The following is an 18,527-nucleotide window of genomic DNA, read 5'->3' on the forward strand; positions in this document are numbered from 1 at the left end:
TGTTCGACGCTTGCCTATTACTACTAATTGTTTAGGTGGGTTTAGCTGCTCTTTAATGGAGTTGAGCAGCTGGGAAGCAAGGGGAGAGTCAGTACTATTGGGCCAGGATCCCCAGCAATGCCCTGCTGGCCCAGTATGGGATCCTCTGCTTCATAACGTGGTGGTTATAGTCAGGGTGAAGGAAGAGCGAGCCACCGCCACGGAGCAAGTGCATGCAATGGCTTTGGCAGTAATGCCAGCCAAGACCTGGACCGTGTCCGTCAGCTCAGAAGCTGGATCTAGCAGTAAGGACCCTCTCTTCACAACTGCTGATCTTCACTCATTCAGCCCTTTGTAGGCAGGAGGAGGGGTACTGAGGCACAGAGCATAAATGCATTGCCCAAGTCCACACAGCCTACTGCGGCAAAAGCCTATTAGTACGGTTGGGTGGTACCGTGTTGTGCTATAGATGGAGGAGAGACCTTCTGGCCTAACCAAACGAGGTCTGGTTCTAGCTGTTAGGAGGGGTAACTGGGGGAGCATGCGTGTTACTGACATGCTCGGACTAGCAGTGGTGCAGAGTGACAGTCTGTGTCCAGAGTGGCATGTGTCATGCAAAACCTCCACTTCCTCGACTGATTGAAGACACCTGTTCCATTCAGTGCAGGTGCACAGCCGTGTCTAATCAACTGATGTCAAAGACTCTGCTGCCTTCCCACCAAAAGAAAGCGGTTTATTCAAAGAGGGAATATTTTATTTAGAATACCCCATAGATTGTTTTAACTGTCCTATATGTTCACAAATTTTATCTAGTTTCGGTAAATGGGTGAAGCACATAAATGTACATAAAAGTACTTCAATAAGAGTCGTGTGCAAAAAATGTGGCAAGCATTCGCAGTTCCATAACCTAGCTTGTCACTACCGCAAGTGCAGGCCCAGGATGGCGGACAACTCAGAGAAGTATGCCTGCACGGTCTGTGGGTCTGCCTTCTACACTCACTCGGGGCAGAGTCAGCACATCAGGCATAGGCATCCCGCGGTGAGAAATGAGGAAAGAAAGGAGGCTAGAGCGGTTGGGAAAACCAGTCGCTCTCGGATATGGACAGAAGATGAAATTGAATTATTGGTTCAGCTTGACATAAAATATACGGGGACTAGAAATATCCATCTCCCTTGGCCTCTTCGAGGAGAATGGAACAGGGTTGTTTAAATTCCATGTTCAGTTTTAGGGGCCGTTTGAAGCCATGGTGACAGCCTTTATGAGAAGAGTGCTGGTTCCTTCCTCTTATTTAGTTAATAAAATGGCCCTTTTAAAGGGTCTTAAGGGAGTTCTGTTGTTTCCTGCCAAACAGATCCTTGCCCAAAATGAAGCAGGTCACTTAAAATCCCCCTCCCGCAAACACAGGAGGACTTCCCATTTCTGTAATGGGCTGAGCGGAGCATAGAGCATCCCTAGCGGTGGCTGCACCCCTCTGCTCCTTTGGGAGGAATCCTAGCACATCTGTAAAGAGGGAGAGGAGACTTGTCTCTATTGCCTCTGGAGCGTCTCTTCTCCTGCTCTTTAATTCAGCAGCACTGTGTCCTGGAGATCTCGTGCTTTGCATTCGTTTCATTTCTGGCAGTTGAAGAAAGCCCTAACGATCCCAGGGAGCTGAGGAATTTAGTGCAGTGGAACAAAACAAAGCCCTTTCAGCCTTTAGCTGCCCTTTTTTTCAGGCTCTGCCCAGGCAGCACGTGGAATGCAGACAACTCGTGGATGATGCTGATGGAGCAGAATTTGAGCAAGAATGTGGTTGCTTTCACTACCAAGGGTCGTCTGAATATTGGCCTTGCAGTACCTTCCTACCAATCTGTTTACACCTAGCTGGGTCAAGAAAATGTAGCTACGGAGGCAGAGAGAGAGACCTCCGTTTACTTTTTGTCTGCGTGCGTCTTGGCTGAGCATGGAGGACTCTTCTCTGCAGAGGGAACTCTTCCAGTGGACCTTCTGTTTTTAAGGAAGGTCTGGTCTGTGGACAGGTGGTGTAAAATCTTTAGCATCAAAGCCTGGGTGTTAAAGGCTCTCTGAATCCTTGCTATTTGCTTCTCCTTGCCCACCTGGCTTCGTGGTGAGCTCATCAGGGCTGTTGAGGCTATAGCCACCTGCTCTGTAGCATTGCACCGTGCAGATTAATAAAAACAATTCCAGGGTTTTGCTGGATGACTCGGTGCAATAGAATGAATAGATTAGTATCTGCCTAGCATGTTCTGTACAGAGCAAACTTGTATTGCCTGAATCTTTAAGAAAATCAGAACTGGGATCTCTGCAGTTTCTCTGTGCTGACTCTTCTGCCTGATATAATGCTACATTAACTCTAGAAAATACTTCTGGCTCCCCCCACCTTGAGAGTCCAAAGTAAGTCTTCGAAATGACCAGAGCTTTGGCAGCCTTTTATTGTGGAGCAGCAGCCACGATTTCCTAGTCCCATTCCTGCATTGTGGCCCGCTTCAGTAAATGGGTCCTTACGAGAATGAAAGGCGGGTCTGAAAACATTCATTGCCAGCAAACCTCCTGGGAAACATTCGGCTGATAAAATGTGCAAATGAGGAGTTGGCTTCCTTTCATTCCGTTAGCTGTCTCCTTTCCTAGCTAGTTCCCCTTTCTCCTCATTTGCTGTGTTAAAGTGGCTGTCCTTCATTGTAGAACAGTGGCTAGAAACATGTTCTGAGTGGCTAAAGAGTGAGGTCTAAGCTTTTTACATAACACACTTCAGATGTGCACGTTTAGGGATGAGTCACATGTTTGATTCCCTTACTCATAAGATGCACTGCATTTACAAAGAGTATTTACCTTTGCTGCTTAGCCACACAAGAAAATCTCATTCTGGAGCTGGTTGTGTTTCATACAGTGGGCACGGCGTCTTGCACACAAGAAGATAAAGCAGGTTTGACTTGCAGGTCCCAAAGATATATCTTGGAAGGCAGCCAGCTGTGACCCGCCTTGCAACTCAGCTTGCCACAGATCATGGAAACTATTGATTGAAATTCTTACTGTAGCAATAAGAGCTCTGTGTGTGTGTTCTGATTAGGGATAATGCTTTCTTCTGTCTAAAGATCCCGCTGAATCATTTGTTTTATGTTAGTTTTAGATATCCGTCTTTTCCTTTTAATAAGCTGTGGATCCCCTCAGACTTTGCTGCAAAAGTGTTTTGTTTTTTTTTGAGGTTGGTTTTTTACTGCAGTTAACCTAGCAAATGTATTCCAAATCCTTCTCCAGAGAAATCCTGGCAATATTTCTTCTGTGTAAACATTATTCAGCCTAGAATTGCTGGGCCTGAGCTTCTAATGGAGAAAAGCTTGTAGTATTGTAACAGCTCTGTCTGAAATGATGGTTGCTATGTGTTCTGAAGGGTGGAGTAAGGGGGCTGGCCCCATTTCTCACTGATAACTGAAGATGTCAAACTTGCTGTAAATGGTGCAGAGGCTGGTGGAGGGAATTATGCAAATTTTGACTTTTTTTTTTTTCCAGGTAGTGGTAGTAACTTCTGGGCATAGCTTTCTGCCAAATGTCACATGCATTAAATGTGACTAAGGAATGATATGTGAATCCTCTTTCCCTTCATGTTAATTAACTTCTCACAGGTAATTGCCTCCTATAATTATGGAAGATAATCCTTGAAACAGCTTGTTGCTACAGGGTCATTTTGCTCTATCAATCAGAATGTTCACTAAAAGCTGCAGAAGCTTTTGTCTGAAATATTTTGAACCAAACTGTGAAGGGTGACAGGCAGTGTTAATTAGGAGGAAAATTCCTGGTTAACCCAACATGCTAACATTCCTCTTCTAGACCTCCTTTGTATGGACTCAGCCCTTGGAGTACTGTGTGCGCACTATGAAATGCAAATCTAACCCTGTCCCTATGCTTCAATACCTTCTGCTCATGACCTCTAGTGCCTTCCAATCCAGGGTGATGGTGGGGGAATTCATGCTGAAGCGTCACAGCTGGATCCAGTTTAGATTAATGTTGTCTTAGATGTTGGCTCTTTTGATCTCTCTGGAAAGCTTCCCTGAATGCAATGAATTTCTAGACAGGACAGAGGTGATCCTCTCCCTTTGTCAGCTCACAGGCTTCAGTGCTCACTTGTCGCTCTTGCTGGCTTGCTAGGAAAAGTGCTGGAGCAAAGCCATTGCTGAGAATTACTTTGCAGATTAAATGTTTGTGAGCTCAGGAATGTTTTAAAGTCTAAAATATTACCACTAAATAGTGTATTAAACTGCAGCCTCCCCGCTCAGATGTATCCCACGAAGCCATGGCTGCTTATTGAAATTGATAACCTGCTGTTCTCAACTTGGAGACGGCGCTGATCAACATCAGTGGCTGTGCATGTATCTGCTGAAGCAAATTAAACGGTCTCATGTTCTCAAAAGAACAGGAACCAAGGATAAAAATGCTTCAGGCAGAAAATGAGCTTTATGGTGTTTGGCCAGCTTCAAATGAGGTGACAGATGTTTAATCAGCTTATTCAACATAAGGGTCTGTCTGTCTTCTTCCCTCGCCTTCCACAAATGTGTAACATCAGTGTGTCACTGTGCAGCGAGGGTGAGTGGCAAGTGAAAGCCTGACGGACTCCATCCTTCCCCGAGGGAATGCTCTTTCACACTTAAGGGACGCAAAGGTATTAAACTGAATTTCATATCCCTCCTCTTGTCAACTGGCCCTCACTTATCCCTGGGCGATTGGAAAATGGTCCCCGCCCTCCTTCAGCAACAAAGATTGAGAAGCAAATATCCAATAGCTACCCCTGGCTTGTGGTCGCTCCCCCTTCATAGCCAGAGTTTAGTTCAAGGGTCAGTAAGAGAATGGAGACTTGGTTATCCTTCCCACACATTCAGCTGCAGCACTTGTGTCTAGTTTTTAAGATGCCATAGTTACAAGGAGATTGAATGACTTTGTGGAGCAGAGTTGGGTAGGACAATCCACTCACAGCCTGCTACAAACAGACAAAGATCCATTCTTTTTTAGTGATCTGATTACTGCATGGAGAGCTAGGAGAAAGTAAACGCTTTCCCAGTGAAGTGAAAAAACCCTCCCTAACTAGAAAGTGCCTCTTGTGTGTGGACGTCGTCGTCTCCCCCCCTCCCCCCCCCCCCCCCCCCAATAGAATGTAGAAGAAGCAGCAGGATTAGCCATTCCCAGCACAGGTTCTGCCTTGCTGCACACGGCCTGACCCCAGGCTGGGATGAACTCTGCCTTAAGGATGCATTCATTGGGTGCTTGCCATTTATTCTGTCACCAGTGCTTAAATAACTTTTCTTTTAAATTCCCTCCTCCAAATCCTCTTCTGTCAAGTGTGAGTGATCAGACTGATGCTTCTCTGTTGGCTTATGGTGATACCCAGGGCATTCCTTGACATGTGCGCCATTTGTCAGCTCTGCAGAGCTACATAATGCTGGACTAGCCAGACAGTAATCGCCGGCTTCAACTTGTTAGTTCTTGAATTTTCTGTGTCTAGATTAAATCTACTTCAGTGCACTCAAACCGCTCCATTGTCACTTGTCACTGGGTAGCAAGGTCGTGATAGAGCTCTTTTGCTGACTCACCCAGACGCTAGGATACTGCACGGTTATACAGCTTTTCTGCCGACTCGCTTTGTCTGACAAGCCAGGTCCTACCGGTGGCCACACGGTAGCATAAGGAGGTGTAAGCCTCTCTGAGGAAGAGTGAGAAGGGCTGAGACAGAGGAGCCCTGGGGGGAAAAGCTATAGGAACATGTAAGTGACGGAGAAAGCTCAGGCTGAGGGGAAGGTATGTGCATGTGTGTCCATGTTCTTTAAATGACTAAGGCAAATTCCAGGCAGGCGGTAAATCTGGATCAGCCCCAGTGTGTGTGTGTGTGTGTGTGTGTGTGTGTGCGCTGCTAGGAGCAGGCTGCGAATGCCATCTGATTAGCACCAATGACCAAACCTTGACTATCAATGGGCAGTGACTGTGCGTTGAAATCCGTATGTCAAACCCGAACCCTTTACAAGGCTCTGCTCCGCAGTCCAGAGGGGCTGAAGGAGGTTGCTAGGCGCCGTACCTGCTGGCTGCTGTTCTCTCTGGGTTCTGTCTCATGCTAGGTATCCGTGGTGTGCCAAAAGGCAGGTTACTGGAGCATGTACTGAGGAATAGCTCTGTGGAGGAGTTGCCCTTGATGATAAAAGAAATGAAGGTTCCTTAAATCCCCTTCCTTAATCTGCTGAGCTGACCCAGCAGTTGCTGGGTAATGACCAATGCAGTGTAAGTTAAGAGAAGCCTGCCTTTGTCTTAATATCACCCCTCCAGCTGGGATTGCTGTGTCACTATCCATAACATCTTCCAAAAGGGAGGGGGAGTTTCCCATATGAAAGAAACAAATACTTATGTTTTCTTTCTTTGCCTAATGAAAGAGAAATATTAAAAATTCTGCTCCACACATTTTACCCTATAATATCCTGAGAGCTGAAGCAACCATATGTTTTGAAATATTATAACTGAGCTGAAAAATTAGGGGGAAAGCGGTCAGTTCATTTTTGGTTTTATTTTTTAGAAGGTTTTTGCATATACGGTGAAAGGAAGATGCATGAGTGAGTGGTTTGGTTCATAAATATACATCTTCCTCTGTACGGTTTCACTAGCCACAATTTGACATACTTACCACTGGTGTTATATCCAGGTATAACCCCATAAATATGAATATAGGTAGCATTATCAATGTAGAAATGTCTTTTGATGCCTTCATCTCCTTTCATGAAAGAACAAGACGATACCTGGGTTATAAATACATAGATAATATAAACAGTACTTCTGTTTAGCCAAGTTGCTTGCTTTGTGTCAACTCACATTTGATTTAGATTTAGGAATGATTCTAGCTTATCCCCAGCTACTGTGATCATATAGATCATCCTATGATTATGTTACTCTTTGGGCTTCATATATTGCCAGCGCTGCTAAAATAAATATCCTTCTAGGCAAACAATCTTCAGGGTGTCTAGAATTATTGATCAAACATTGCTGTACTTAAAACAGGACTTGCGTGCGTACAGCCAATATCCTCTTGTAAAATGTCAGTAAGCTGGGAGTGTGTTATCCATAGAGGGGCGTGTGGGAGGATTCTCTGCTTCTGAGACTTTGCTGTGCATGGCAGCATGTGTGTATGTTGTGAATCAGCCACTCTGTGTGTGCATACACAAAGCAGACATGGAGATGCTCAGCCTTTCTGCAGGGAGCCTTCTAGCTCTTAATTATCCCTCACCCAACCAGCTTTGCTAATGTCTCCCACTTCTTGTGCTTTTCCTTCAGACGATCATGGAACAGTTCAATCCCAGCCTCAGGAACTTCATTTCCATGGGGAAGAACTATGAAAAAGCCTTGGCAAGTAAGTGAAGTTGCACTGCAAATGCATTCATTGCTGGAAACGCTAGGAGCTGCAGGCCCCGTGGTATTCAGGAAGGGCTTCTGGGCAGAGGTAGACAGGCCTCCAGGGTGCAGCGTGGCAGCATTGCTCTACAATTTTGGAATGTCGTTGTGTGCCTCTTCTCCTTGGGGGTGGGGGGAGGAATTGCAGAGAGTCTTTTTTGAATGAAGATGCAAATATTGTATCATTCTGACATGAGGCATGAAGCCTCTCCCAGGCGCTCATTGCCTGGAAGAACCTGGCCCACGGAGCACCTGAGGAATGATGTGCTTGAAAAGGCCGTGAGCAGCAGAGTTTTGGCTGCTGGCAGAGGAGAACCAAGCCTGCTCTTGAAGACCGGCTTGCCGCTTTTAAATATTAATAAAAGGTGGTTTTACAAATATCCTTATTTAAAATGGCAATTTTTACTTTTGACTCTGACTTTTAAAGAATGCCACTTCACTGGTTTAAGGAGACCTGTGTGCGCTCAGCCTTGAAGTCCCCCCATTTGGACTATCAGCCCCTCTTGGAAGTAGCTAAAGAAAAGTAGATTTAAATCACTGAATGGCCAATTTCATTTGATGCGCACATTTTTATGGCTCGAAGGGATCGTTGTGATCATTCAGTCCGATTTCCTGGCTAGCAGAGGGCATAGAACTTCACCCTGTGTCACATGCTATAAGGCTGGTTGTTTGGCTATAGATCTCCCACTGCTGATCATACTGGGAGACTGACAAAGCAGTGTCTGGTAGCCTTTTGACAGCATTCATTGAGTTGTTAACCTGTAACAGAAGCACCACTTGAAGGTTGTCGTCTTGCTCCAGAAGGCCACTGGATATCAATCTCCTGGTATGATTAACAACATGAAATGGTTAAAAGTACCTGTCTGGAACAGTGTAGGAGAATCACAGGACAAGGTCTGTGCGCACCAATTTGATGCGGGAGGTCTGTCACATGTTAAGTGTGACCGTCTATCCAGCGTTCATAAGGAGGATGACACTGACATTTTTCTACAAAAAAACTCATGCTGCAGTCCTGAGAGCGAGCTGTAAGAAATAGAATTCATGGCTGCCAGTTTCGCTTTGCCGTGTCCATCAGGCATGGTCTTAAAGATGTCTCGGCCCTGGAGGGGAATCCAAGACCATGAGAATCTCTCTTACTGCAATAAGAACTGGGCACTTCATAGATGTTGGAGGTTTACAGATGTTCATGATGGTGAACATCTAGAAACTAGAGCTGTCAAAGGATTTTAAAAATTGCAATTAATCAAAATTGTCGTGATTTGTGGCAGTTTTCTTCACACTGTTGAATTTAAATTGATGATCTTATTGTTTGTTATAAATATTTTTGGATGTTTTTCTACGTTTTTTATATATATTGATTTCAATTACAACACAGAATACAAATATCACTTTTGGTTATAAATATTTGCACTGTAAAAAAGAAACAAAAGAAATGGCATTCTTCAGTTCACCTCGAGGTACTGTAGTGCAATCTTTAGTGTGAAAATGCAACTTACAAATGTAGAATATATTATTACATACCTTGTTTTGTGTCTGAGTGAAGTAAAAACTTTTGACCCTATAAGTCAAAGCATAAAGGGGCATATGAATGTTTAGAGTATCTGGCACACAATTACCTTGCACCACATGCTACAACAGTGCCATGTAAACACCTGTTCTCACCAGTTCTTTCGATAAGAAGTGGGCAGCATTATTTCCCGTAAACGTAAACAAACTTGTTTGTGTTCATGATTGGCTAAACGAGAAGTAGGACTGAGTGGAATTGTATTAGGGGAATCGAAAAATCCTATTTATAATTTTAAATGGGTATTCTGTTTAACCATTCAAAGAAAACTGCCACTAGTCATGACTTTTTTTAAATCTAGTTAATATGTTTTGTGTTAACTGCAATTAATTGATCACTCTCCAAATCTGGAAGCGAATTGCCATCTTTTTCCTTTGTACCGTGGTGTGACTTCAATAGCCACCACTCGCGATGGGACTAGAGCAGAAGTGGTGCAGCTGGTGAGCAACTTGCTGGTTGGACCTTGTGCATAAACACCCACCTTCTTTTGGACCCCACACTGCTAGGGACTGTTTGGTTGGCCAGACAATATCCTGAACACAATCCAGGCCTCTGTCTGATGAAAGACAGTAAGAGTTCCTCTGCATGCTTCACGAGCAGTGCTTGAAAACTTTCCTTGCAGCCAATGCTTCCTGTTCTTCTGCATGGCAGCTTTGACGGTCCGATGCTTGAATCATTGCTGAAACTTGTGCAAAGCCAACTGGGTTGCATATACTGCGGAAGTTGAAGCAGGGACACCTTGTGTCAAGCTGATCCCAGAAAACTGAGCCCTTTGTTCACCTTCTTACTCAAACGTCCAAAAAGCCCCTTCCTTGTGGCTATCGCGAGGTCTGTACTCCTTGGTGGCAGCTGGAGACAGAAGTACTCCTCAAAGAACATGAGCGGAGCGGTGAGCCAGATGCAGCAGAAGCACTAACAGAGCCGTCGAACTCTGCCCACTTGGAGGGATGGAATGAGATGGAGGGTCGCTGAGTCTCAAAGCTTAAAGCTCCTCTGTGAGCTTGGAGCAGCTGACTCTGTAAAATGCCATCAGCTGAAAGTGAGGGCCACGGGTGTCGCCTCCCGCCTGCCCTGTCATTCGAGGACCAAAACCGACAAGCTGGCTAGACGGAAGGCTCCGAAAGCTTTTTCTAAACATCTAACAGAGTCTTGGCTCTTCGCTGCCAGCATTGCCATATACGACCGAAGGAATAAACAAGAAATAAGTGGAAAAGCTGCTGGCAAGGATGGTCTTGATCTTGAATTCCTTAAGAATTCGGGACTAATGGGGTGAGCATGGTTGGCAGACCTGTGAACTGCTGTACGTTCGAGGGGGAAGATGCTAAAAAGCTGGTGTCAGGCAGTAGTCCTTGCACTCCTCAGATGTGAAAAACCACGAAAGGATGCCATCAGCTCTCCTCAGGTAATGGGGAGGGTTTTACTGGTCTGTCTCACCCGATCTTCGAAGTCGTCTTGCCAAAGAAACAGGCTAGTTTCAGACCAGGATGAAGGTGCTGTGAGCAGAGGCTGACTTTCAGCAGAATGTTAGAAAACAGAACATCACTGAGTGGTTTATCCACTGTCCATGGCACACTGTGGATGGGCTATTGCTCAAGGCATCAAGGGTCATCAAATGCGGTAGCACTGGATAACCTGGCTCCAGTGTTGAGCAAGTAAACACTGTCCTTCGGAATAGGCAGCTCAGCTAAGCACACACCGTCAGTGAGGGTTTACCTCCAGGATCTGTGCTGGCCTCTTCACCATTAACATCTTAATGACTTATTAACATGTTAGTGACTTGCCTAATATAATTGTGTGGCTTTTGTTTATGCTGGCAACATTGCTCTTGTGGCAGAAGGCAAAAACCTCATCACCATTAGCGACAGCCTCCTTCAACCTCTGGAAAATAGCCAAATGCTTTCAGAACTGGAAGCCACATCCCAACGCCTCTGAAATCTTGGCAGTAGCCTTTCATCTGAACAGCAAAACTGTCAGGGAGCAACTTAATGTCACCTTTCGCAGTCAACTGCTCCAAAAGGAGTCCAATCTGACGTACTTGGGTATCAGTTTGCACGGTTTTGTTTGCACAGGCATAAGTTTGACTTTTGATGCTCACGTGGAAAAGACGACTTGTGAAAAGCTAAAAGCAAAGACTAACCTTGTCCAAAAATCTTGTGTGCACGATATGGGTGCTGATGCGCACACGCTTTGACCAGCTACTCTAGCACTGGTATACACAGTTGCTGAATGCTGTGTGTGGGGAGCTTGCATATCAAATCTCTAGACATTCAGCTTGATGCTGCCATGAGAATTGTAACTGGGACACTCAAATCAACAACTGATCAGTGGTTGCCCACTCTGGCATGTACACCACTGCCCGAGATCCAGAGAGACTCGCCCACACAGCTCATAAGTACAAGCAAACCATGGCCAGCCTGAACTTACCAGTTCATGAGACCTCCAGAACCTTTCGGAGACATGCTTGAAATCTCCTAAACCATTTTGGAATTGAGCTAGAGCTTGTCCAAGTGCCCTCGCTCCATCCTGATGCACACTGGGAAGAAGTCTGGGATATGCTAACGTCCCAAACACCCGATTGCCAGCTCACAAAAGGACTTCCAAGCTTCAATCTACCCCATAATCAATGGTCCACGCTGAATCATTTCACATCATCACTGGGCAGATGCTGTCAGCTCTTAAACTGCTGGAAGATGAGAGAGAGTGTGACTGTCGCAAACCATGGGCCGCACTGTAAGTCAGTGCCTGTTTCAGTCCTTTACCGGGGGCATCTCAGGCTTACTCCAGGCCACTTCTGACGCTACCCATTCGCTCACAAATCTGGACTTGGCTATTTGAACATTGGTGATCACCTCTTTGCCCAATAAAAAAGAAGAATCTGGCTATAGGGTAGACTTTCCCTTCCTGAGAGGTGCCCTCTCCTCACTTGTGAAGATCCTGTTGTGTGTCCCTTTTCATCAGTCTTTTGATTCATGGAAAAAAGTGTGGTGTTTTTTGGAGAACAAGTTCGTAACTTTAAAGGAGCTACATGAAAAGATCTCGTAGTGTAGCTGTTCTCAAGTCAGTCTGTACCGTGACATGCTTTTACCAAAAGGGATGCACCACACAGCAAAGTGATGTCTCTGAGCTTTTAAGGTAAATCATAATGCATCTAATTTGCACTCTCCTAGCTGTACCTGGATTTCAGTCTTGAGATATTCTCCCCCTTCCCCCCCTCCCCCACCAAAAAAACCCCCCCAAACACCTTTGGATGAAACTGAGTCCTCTAGAGTACCACTTTCCCATGTCCCCTTTGGGTAGAAACACTTCCCAAACCTCACCCACTTGCTTTTTGCTCGTTCTCACTACCTGTGTTTTAAGCAGGTTTTTCTAGGTCCACAACCTAGCAAATGGAATATATCCAGCTGAATCACCTGCAACCTTGAAAATACGCAGTAGCACTCTATTTACAGTGCTTCCTGATCTGAGTCCAGCTGAGCATTATTGGCGGTCTCTTCTCAGACCTGAGCTGCCATGTAGAATTTAATTGCTTCTTACCTTGAGAGAAAGAAGTCCCTAAGGATTCAGCGGAGGTTATAAGCATCCGTGTATGAAAGCCTCTATTGTAGGTGGCCCCAGGATCCTTACAAGAGCCCAGTTCCTGTGTCTATCTGACTGTTTAAGTTCTGCATTTGGTTACATTTCTCTTTTAATTAAAAAAATAAACAAAAAGCCCCCTGTATGTGTATCTGGTGACTCAGACTTCTACTGTATTACATCCTCTGGCTGAGATTTCAGAGACCAACTCCTTTGAACAGCCACTGCTAATCCCCACACATGCACCGGCTGTAGATAACCCCTAGGACTCACTTGGCAGTCTCCTCAGACTAAAGAAAAATATAATTGTTCCTGTACTTACGCACCCCTGCGTTAATCTTCCAGGGGACAGGTACTTAATGGTGCTTTATATGCAGCAGTGATCTCCGGCTGCATTAAACCACCTTCACTAAATTGTAGTTCAGGAATTTGTGGGGTTTTTTTTATTTATTTCATTTTAAGTCTCCTGTTCTGTGTAGGGTGCATTAAAAATCACATTTGTCCCGGGGAGGAAATGTACAAAATCTAACCAGGGAAAAAGCTGTCTGTATGTGAGGATAAAGATGGTTTTATATATTTATTCATGCCTGAGTGACCTGGACAAGAAATGGAATCTTATTTAAAATGTTGCCAACTTAATCTGGGTCTGTAGTGTTTTGTTTTTTGGTTTGCTTAGGGTTTTTTTAAAGCCTATGCCCAGAATAAAACCAACATATTACTCTTGATTATCTGACAGCTCTTTGGGGAAACCCTGCTTTGAGAGTCTGATTCTAGCCTCCCCTCCCTGTTCAGAATAAATGTAGCAGCACAAGTCTCCCTGTGATTTTTAAATTGCCTTTCTATTATTTTGTAGTTCTGATCTTAGCCCTTATAAAGGGCACCTGAAGAAATCCTCTTAATCAGTAACACAGGTTGGAAGACACTGCACATAATTGAATGGTGTTGACCAAAAACTATACCACATGCTCTTGTGATTAGAGGGAAACCCCCTGCTTATGTGATTAAAGTGGTGTGTGGTGTTGGAATGTCCACAAACTCATTACAGTTCCTTCTTGTAGCTAAAGTCAGTGATGTTCAGTTGTTTAGCAGTGATTTTTTTCTGAAGAATAAGATGATTATTATAGGCAATGCTTTTATGTGGGTGCTTTTATGAAGAAGTATCCAGTTCTGTTTGAGCAGGGTTGGACTAGATGACCTCCTGAGGTCCCTTCCATCTCGAATAGTCTATGATTCTTGCATGGTATATCTTGTCTGAATAACCCCATAATCCTAAAGCTGTAACCCTCTCTCTGTCTCATTCTGTCCCCCTTCTTGCTAATCTATTACCTCCATTCATAGTCCTCTATCTCAAATTAATTTGCAAACTCTTTGGACAGGGCACTGTGTCTATTTGTTCTGTACTGTGTCCAGCACACTGGTGGGCTCTGTAGAAATTCTTATAAGTACTGAAGCTAACGAATCACTTTTATTTCTTGATGTTTTCAGGTGTGACATATGCTGCGAAAGGATATTTTGATGCTCTGGTTAAAATGGGGGAGTTGGCCAGTGAAAGCCAAGGATCTAAAGAACTGGGTAAGTCCAGCAGCTTAAACATAGAGTCAAAGTGGTGTTAAGTAACAGGAGTCCAACCCAATTTCAGCTGGAGAAGAGGTATGCTGTTAGATGGACTGTGGAATGGGTGGCCTCTGACAGGGATGTCCCTGTGTATTTTTAAATATTAACCTTCACTAAAAAGCCAGCTTTCTTGCTGGCCACACAGTCAGTGAGCAGTGCTATTCCTGGCCTCCTCGGCTGGCACTGCTGCACAGGGGAGGAAGTCAGCCAAAATGAGCTCTGTTGGCGTGTTCCTCCCTTAAAAACACAAGGAAGCCATCTGACATTGCCCTTTCATAAGGGAAAAGAAACATCTCAATTGAGTGGCTTTTATTTGGTCTTTTTAGAGTGATCATCTAGCATATGGTTGGGCAAACCGGGAACAGATGGGCCATCTAGGTTGAATATTTGTGATGGTGGAATAAATCCACCTCCAGTCTGTGTATGAGAGTCACTGTGTCATTTGTCTTAATACATGGCGTGTTTAGTATCCATGGCCAGCAAAATGTCCTCATCGCAAGCCCCCACTTCTTTAAAGTTGAAGACCAAAGCCTGTTTTTTGTCCCGTGTTCAGTAAACACACAGAGGTTGGGTCTCGTGACTGTGCTGGGGTGGTGACTCGAACAGTGCCGCTGTCACTTGCCTGTCCTCCCAGGAGAAGAGGCAATCCTTACCTGTCATGTAACAACCGAAGAATGCCGGTTTCGAGGCAGCAAGCATGTTGTCAAAGACGTCTTGCTGCACGCTCGCTGACCCTACTTTCATCCTGTCTGAGGCGCCCAGAGGGATGAACAAGGGCTAGATGTCCATGGAGATCTCCCCAGCCCCTCTTAACCCACATTCCCCTCTGCAGAGGGATTTTCTTCACTCCTGAATCACTTTGATTGCTTGGCACAGACGTGTGGCCCACTTCTTTTCTAAGGCTGTTTGCTGAGGGCAGGGTGCCTGAGAGCTCCCTTGTGTCTCTAGCTGGGTGAGAAGAGGATGTGGTTTGGAACAATCACGCCAGTTGGTCGTGTGTTTACAGCCATTGCTAAGGGAGACTCGCCTTGCAGGCCTGACTGACTCAGCTGAGAAAATGTGCAGATGTGTGACTGAGGACGCAGCCCATTTTCGAGGGGGTTGTAGAACTGCTGGAACTACTGCTGGGGGTAGAACGGTCGCGTGATCTTGGACGCTCTGTTTTTACTGCCTGTTGAAAATATTTGGGTTTGAAGAGTTTGGGGCAGTGGGTTTGCTTGAACTGCCAGACCAAAAGCGTCACACGTAAAGCTAAGCTGCACCAGCCAGCTAGCTAGTTCCTGGCTCTGGAAGGCAGAAGGGGGCGGACGCAAAGAACGAGAGGACAGTGTTAACTTTACTCTGCTGTCTGAAGAGTGCTCGTTTTGGCAGACCTCTCACAGCATTTTAGTGGGCAGACCTGGCCGAATACTGCTGGAGCTGGATTTGCAGACTAGACCCCACTGACTGCAAAAGAGTGATTTGCAGGCTCTGGTACGTGCTGTCTGCAGTTTACCTACTAGAATGCAACCCATGACTTGTATTTGCCCAGTAGATTAAAATTACTCTAGTGGCGCCATCCGTTCTAACACATTGTGGCTCTTCCTTTCCCTCTCTTCTATTTACTCTTGAGATAAAGCATTCAGAGAACTGCATTTGCACCTTTTCTTTGGTCAGTCTGGCAAAAGTTTCAAAGCTGCTCCTGCCTGAACTCCGAGTTCCCTCGCTTGTGTCACTTCAGCAGCACATAAATGTGGTCCTTTCTCCCAAACTCCCCTTGTGGATGCACCATTGTCCCCCGTCCCCCCGCTGAGAGTTCAGCTCTCCTAGGGTGTGTTTACACTGCAAAAAATAAAAATTCACAGCAGCAAGCCTTAGAGCTGGAGTCAACTGATGCTGGGCAGGCTCGGCGCTAAAATAGCCGGGTAGAAATTCCCGCTCAGGCTGGAGCCTGAGTTCTGAAACCCAGCAAAGGGGCAGAGTCTCAGAGTCCAGGCTCCAGCCTGCGTGGGAACCTCTACACTGTTGATTTTTAGCCCATAGCACGAGCCCGAGTCCGTTGACCATCAAGCTCTGAGGCTTGCTGCTGCATGTTGTTTTTGCCATGTAGACGTACCCTTAGACATCTTGCTTCAGTGTAGTCTTTTTGGAATGGAAATAAGCTGTTCTTTCCTACTGATTCCGCCTGCTGGTCTTGCTAGCCAGAGTACCGTACTAAGTAACTGAGTGCTCAGTAATTTCATCTCTGAAGAGCAGCTGATTATGGACAAAGGCTTGGGATGAGGTGACTTCAGAAGGCTTCCGAAATTAGGAACTATAAACCTCCGGTCTTCAGTTTGTTCGGTCCTGCTTTCAGTAAATTCCACGCAACGCTCCATAGACCCTATTGCTTTAGTTTACTGTAAATCCGACACTGATTCTGACTTTGGACCTACTATGCACAATACCTGGCTTCACTTGAAGCTTTTGTGTTTTATTGATGTTCTATTGACATCCGGTTTATCAGATTATTACTGCCTCCAGTAATCTGCTTCTGTGTAGTAAATGAGCAATAAAAAGGAACCAGATATCCTAGCTGGTGCACAGAGCAGCACCAATAGTAAAGGTTGAACCCTTCAAATTGAAATGCTTGTACATCTGCTTCTCCTAATTCTTCCAATGTCTTTACCTCCTTGGCTGAAGTATGTGGCAATTTAGGTTTCATCCCAGAAGTGACAGCTTCGTAAAATTTTAGCAAAAGTAGTTCAGCCATGTGAGAACATATCCTTCCCGTTTATATTAAAAGCTTTTGCTTCCGCTTTTGAACAGCTTCAGTGGTTTGAGGTAGAAATTTGAAATCTGATGTGTGATTTGGTGGGAATTCATTGCAGTTTGTGGAAAAATAGACAGGTTTAAAGAAGAACTTCTGGCACGTGCATCGTGAATACATGCATAACCATCCACTGGTGTCTTTTGATGGGGTGACCAGTATTTTCAGTGCATTTGAAAAAATTTATGGGTGTTGTGTTCTTAATTCTTGTCGTATAGTGCCTTGGCTCAGGGATTAAAATTTAAAATAATATTATAATGAACCTTGCAGTTTTGCTCTGTAGCGTGATTAACTAGACCTAAAATAAAAGCCTCTGCTTAACTTACTCATGTTCTGTTGGGTGCGGTTGCTGTAATGGATTTTAAAAAGGGGGAGACCGAAATTATCCCTGAAGTCAGGGACAGCTGATATGGCCAGTGACAAATTGCTTCCTAGCCTGACTCACAGTCAGACAATTCTTCATAGGGCGTGGGAGAGGAGACCTTTTATTTACTTTCCAGGCAGCATCCCTGCTCACTGTAGGTAAATGAAGGTATTAGTTTTCCTGGGAAGATCTTGAATTTGTTCATCCTTTTTTTAACGAGATACAATTCACTTGCTGCTAGCATCAAACAAGCGCTGTTTGTTTACTTCCATCTAGGTTACCTCTTTCATTACTAGAAGTTTTAATGGGTAGTTAATAAATTACCATCTTTCATTAATGGAGCAAACCTAAACTGACCCTCCCTCTTGTGTTGGTAAAAGAGGAAAATACTCCCAGATGTATATAGTGACTGCATCATGTTCTCTTTAGGTTGGGTTTTCTTGGGTGCATGCCAAACTCTGCGGTCCTATCCTCCTGAGGCGAAAGTCCTAGATAGTTGGCTGCTTAACCTTTCCTCCCCAGAAATGTAGAAATTCTAGCTTCGTTGCCGTTCTAGGAAGAGGGACTGTTGTCAAAGGAGTCGGACTTTATCCTCATAATATTCCTCATGATGTTTTATAAAGGAGTCCATGTCTCAGATTTCCAGCCTGATGTAACTTTTGTCGAATAGTCATGTAAGTGTAAAGAACTCCTTCCGTTTTGACTAAGCAAAAAGTGGAAAAACTGCCGTCACAAGTTTTGTTCCTTAGTGCTGCCTGTCCTACTGAATCATCCTGCTGGTGTTTGTTCACTCCTCCTCACTTGGCTCTTCTGAGTGTAATAAATGTTGCTTGTTGAGTTTGTTTGAAATCTTTCAGCAGCCTTTCTAATCCCTATCAGGCCTCCACCCACCCACATTTAATTCCAGGCTCTCTAGTGCTGTGGTCTAAAATCTGATTGTGGAGCAGTTATAAAAGACAAGTGTGTCGAAAGGATGATCTCCTGTAGTAACTGAAAAAGTAGCAATAATAGCCATTCTGGCTGTAATGGCTCTCTGGCTTGTTGAGCATTTAAGTAGAAGTGTCTCTGGTGTATGCTTTGATCAGAACTCCACTAGGAAATCTCAAGTCGACACCACTCTGCAGCTCAGTTCTAGTCATGTGTAGATAAAGGCCATCTCCTGGAAAAGGGGGATGCTAATGACCTCCCTTCTCTTGATGGCACAGTAATGAACAGCAACAGATCTAGA

The 18,527-nt window shown here is 44.8% G+C and overlaps 1 protein-coding gene across 3 annotated transcripts in view; it reads left to right on the plus strand.

The window, feature by feature from the left end:
• The window catches only part of BAIAP2 (BAR/IMD domain containing adaptor protein 2), an 83,583-nt gene that overhangs the window by 7,485 nt on the left and 57,571 nt on the right, over positions 1–18,527 (plus strand). For all 3 annotated transcript variants that reach the window (XM_067547249.1, XM_067547248.1, XM_067547250.1), the window contains 2 exons: positions 7,280–7,355; positions 14,019–14,105. In XM_067547249.1, coding sequence (XP_067403350.1) covers positions 7,280–7,355; positions 14,019–14,105 — 163 coding nt within the window. Of the gene's footprint in view, positions 1–7,279; positions 7,356–14,018; positions 14,106–18,527 lie in introns of those variants that run through there.

This window comes from Emydura macquarii, unplaced genomic scaffold, assembly GCF_026122565.2.
Source record: "Emydura macquarii macquarii isolate MOO-44397 ecotype Brisbane River unplaced genomic scaffold, CSIRO-AGI_Emac_v2 contig_1230, whole genome shotgun sequence".
Classification (NCBI taxonomy): domain Eukaryota; kingdom Metazoa; phylum Chordata; order Testudines; family Chelidae; genus Emydura; species Emydura macquarii.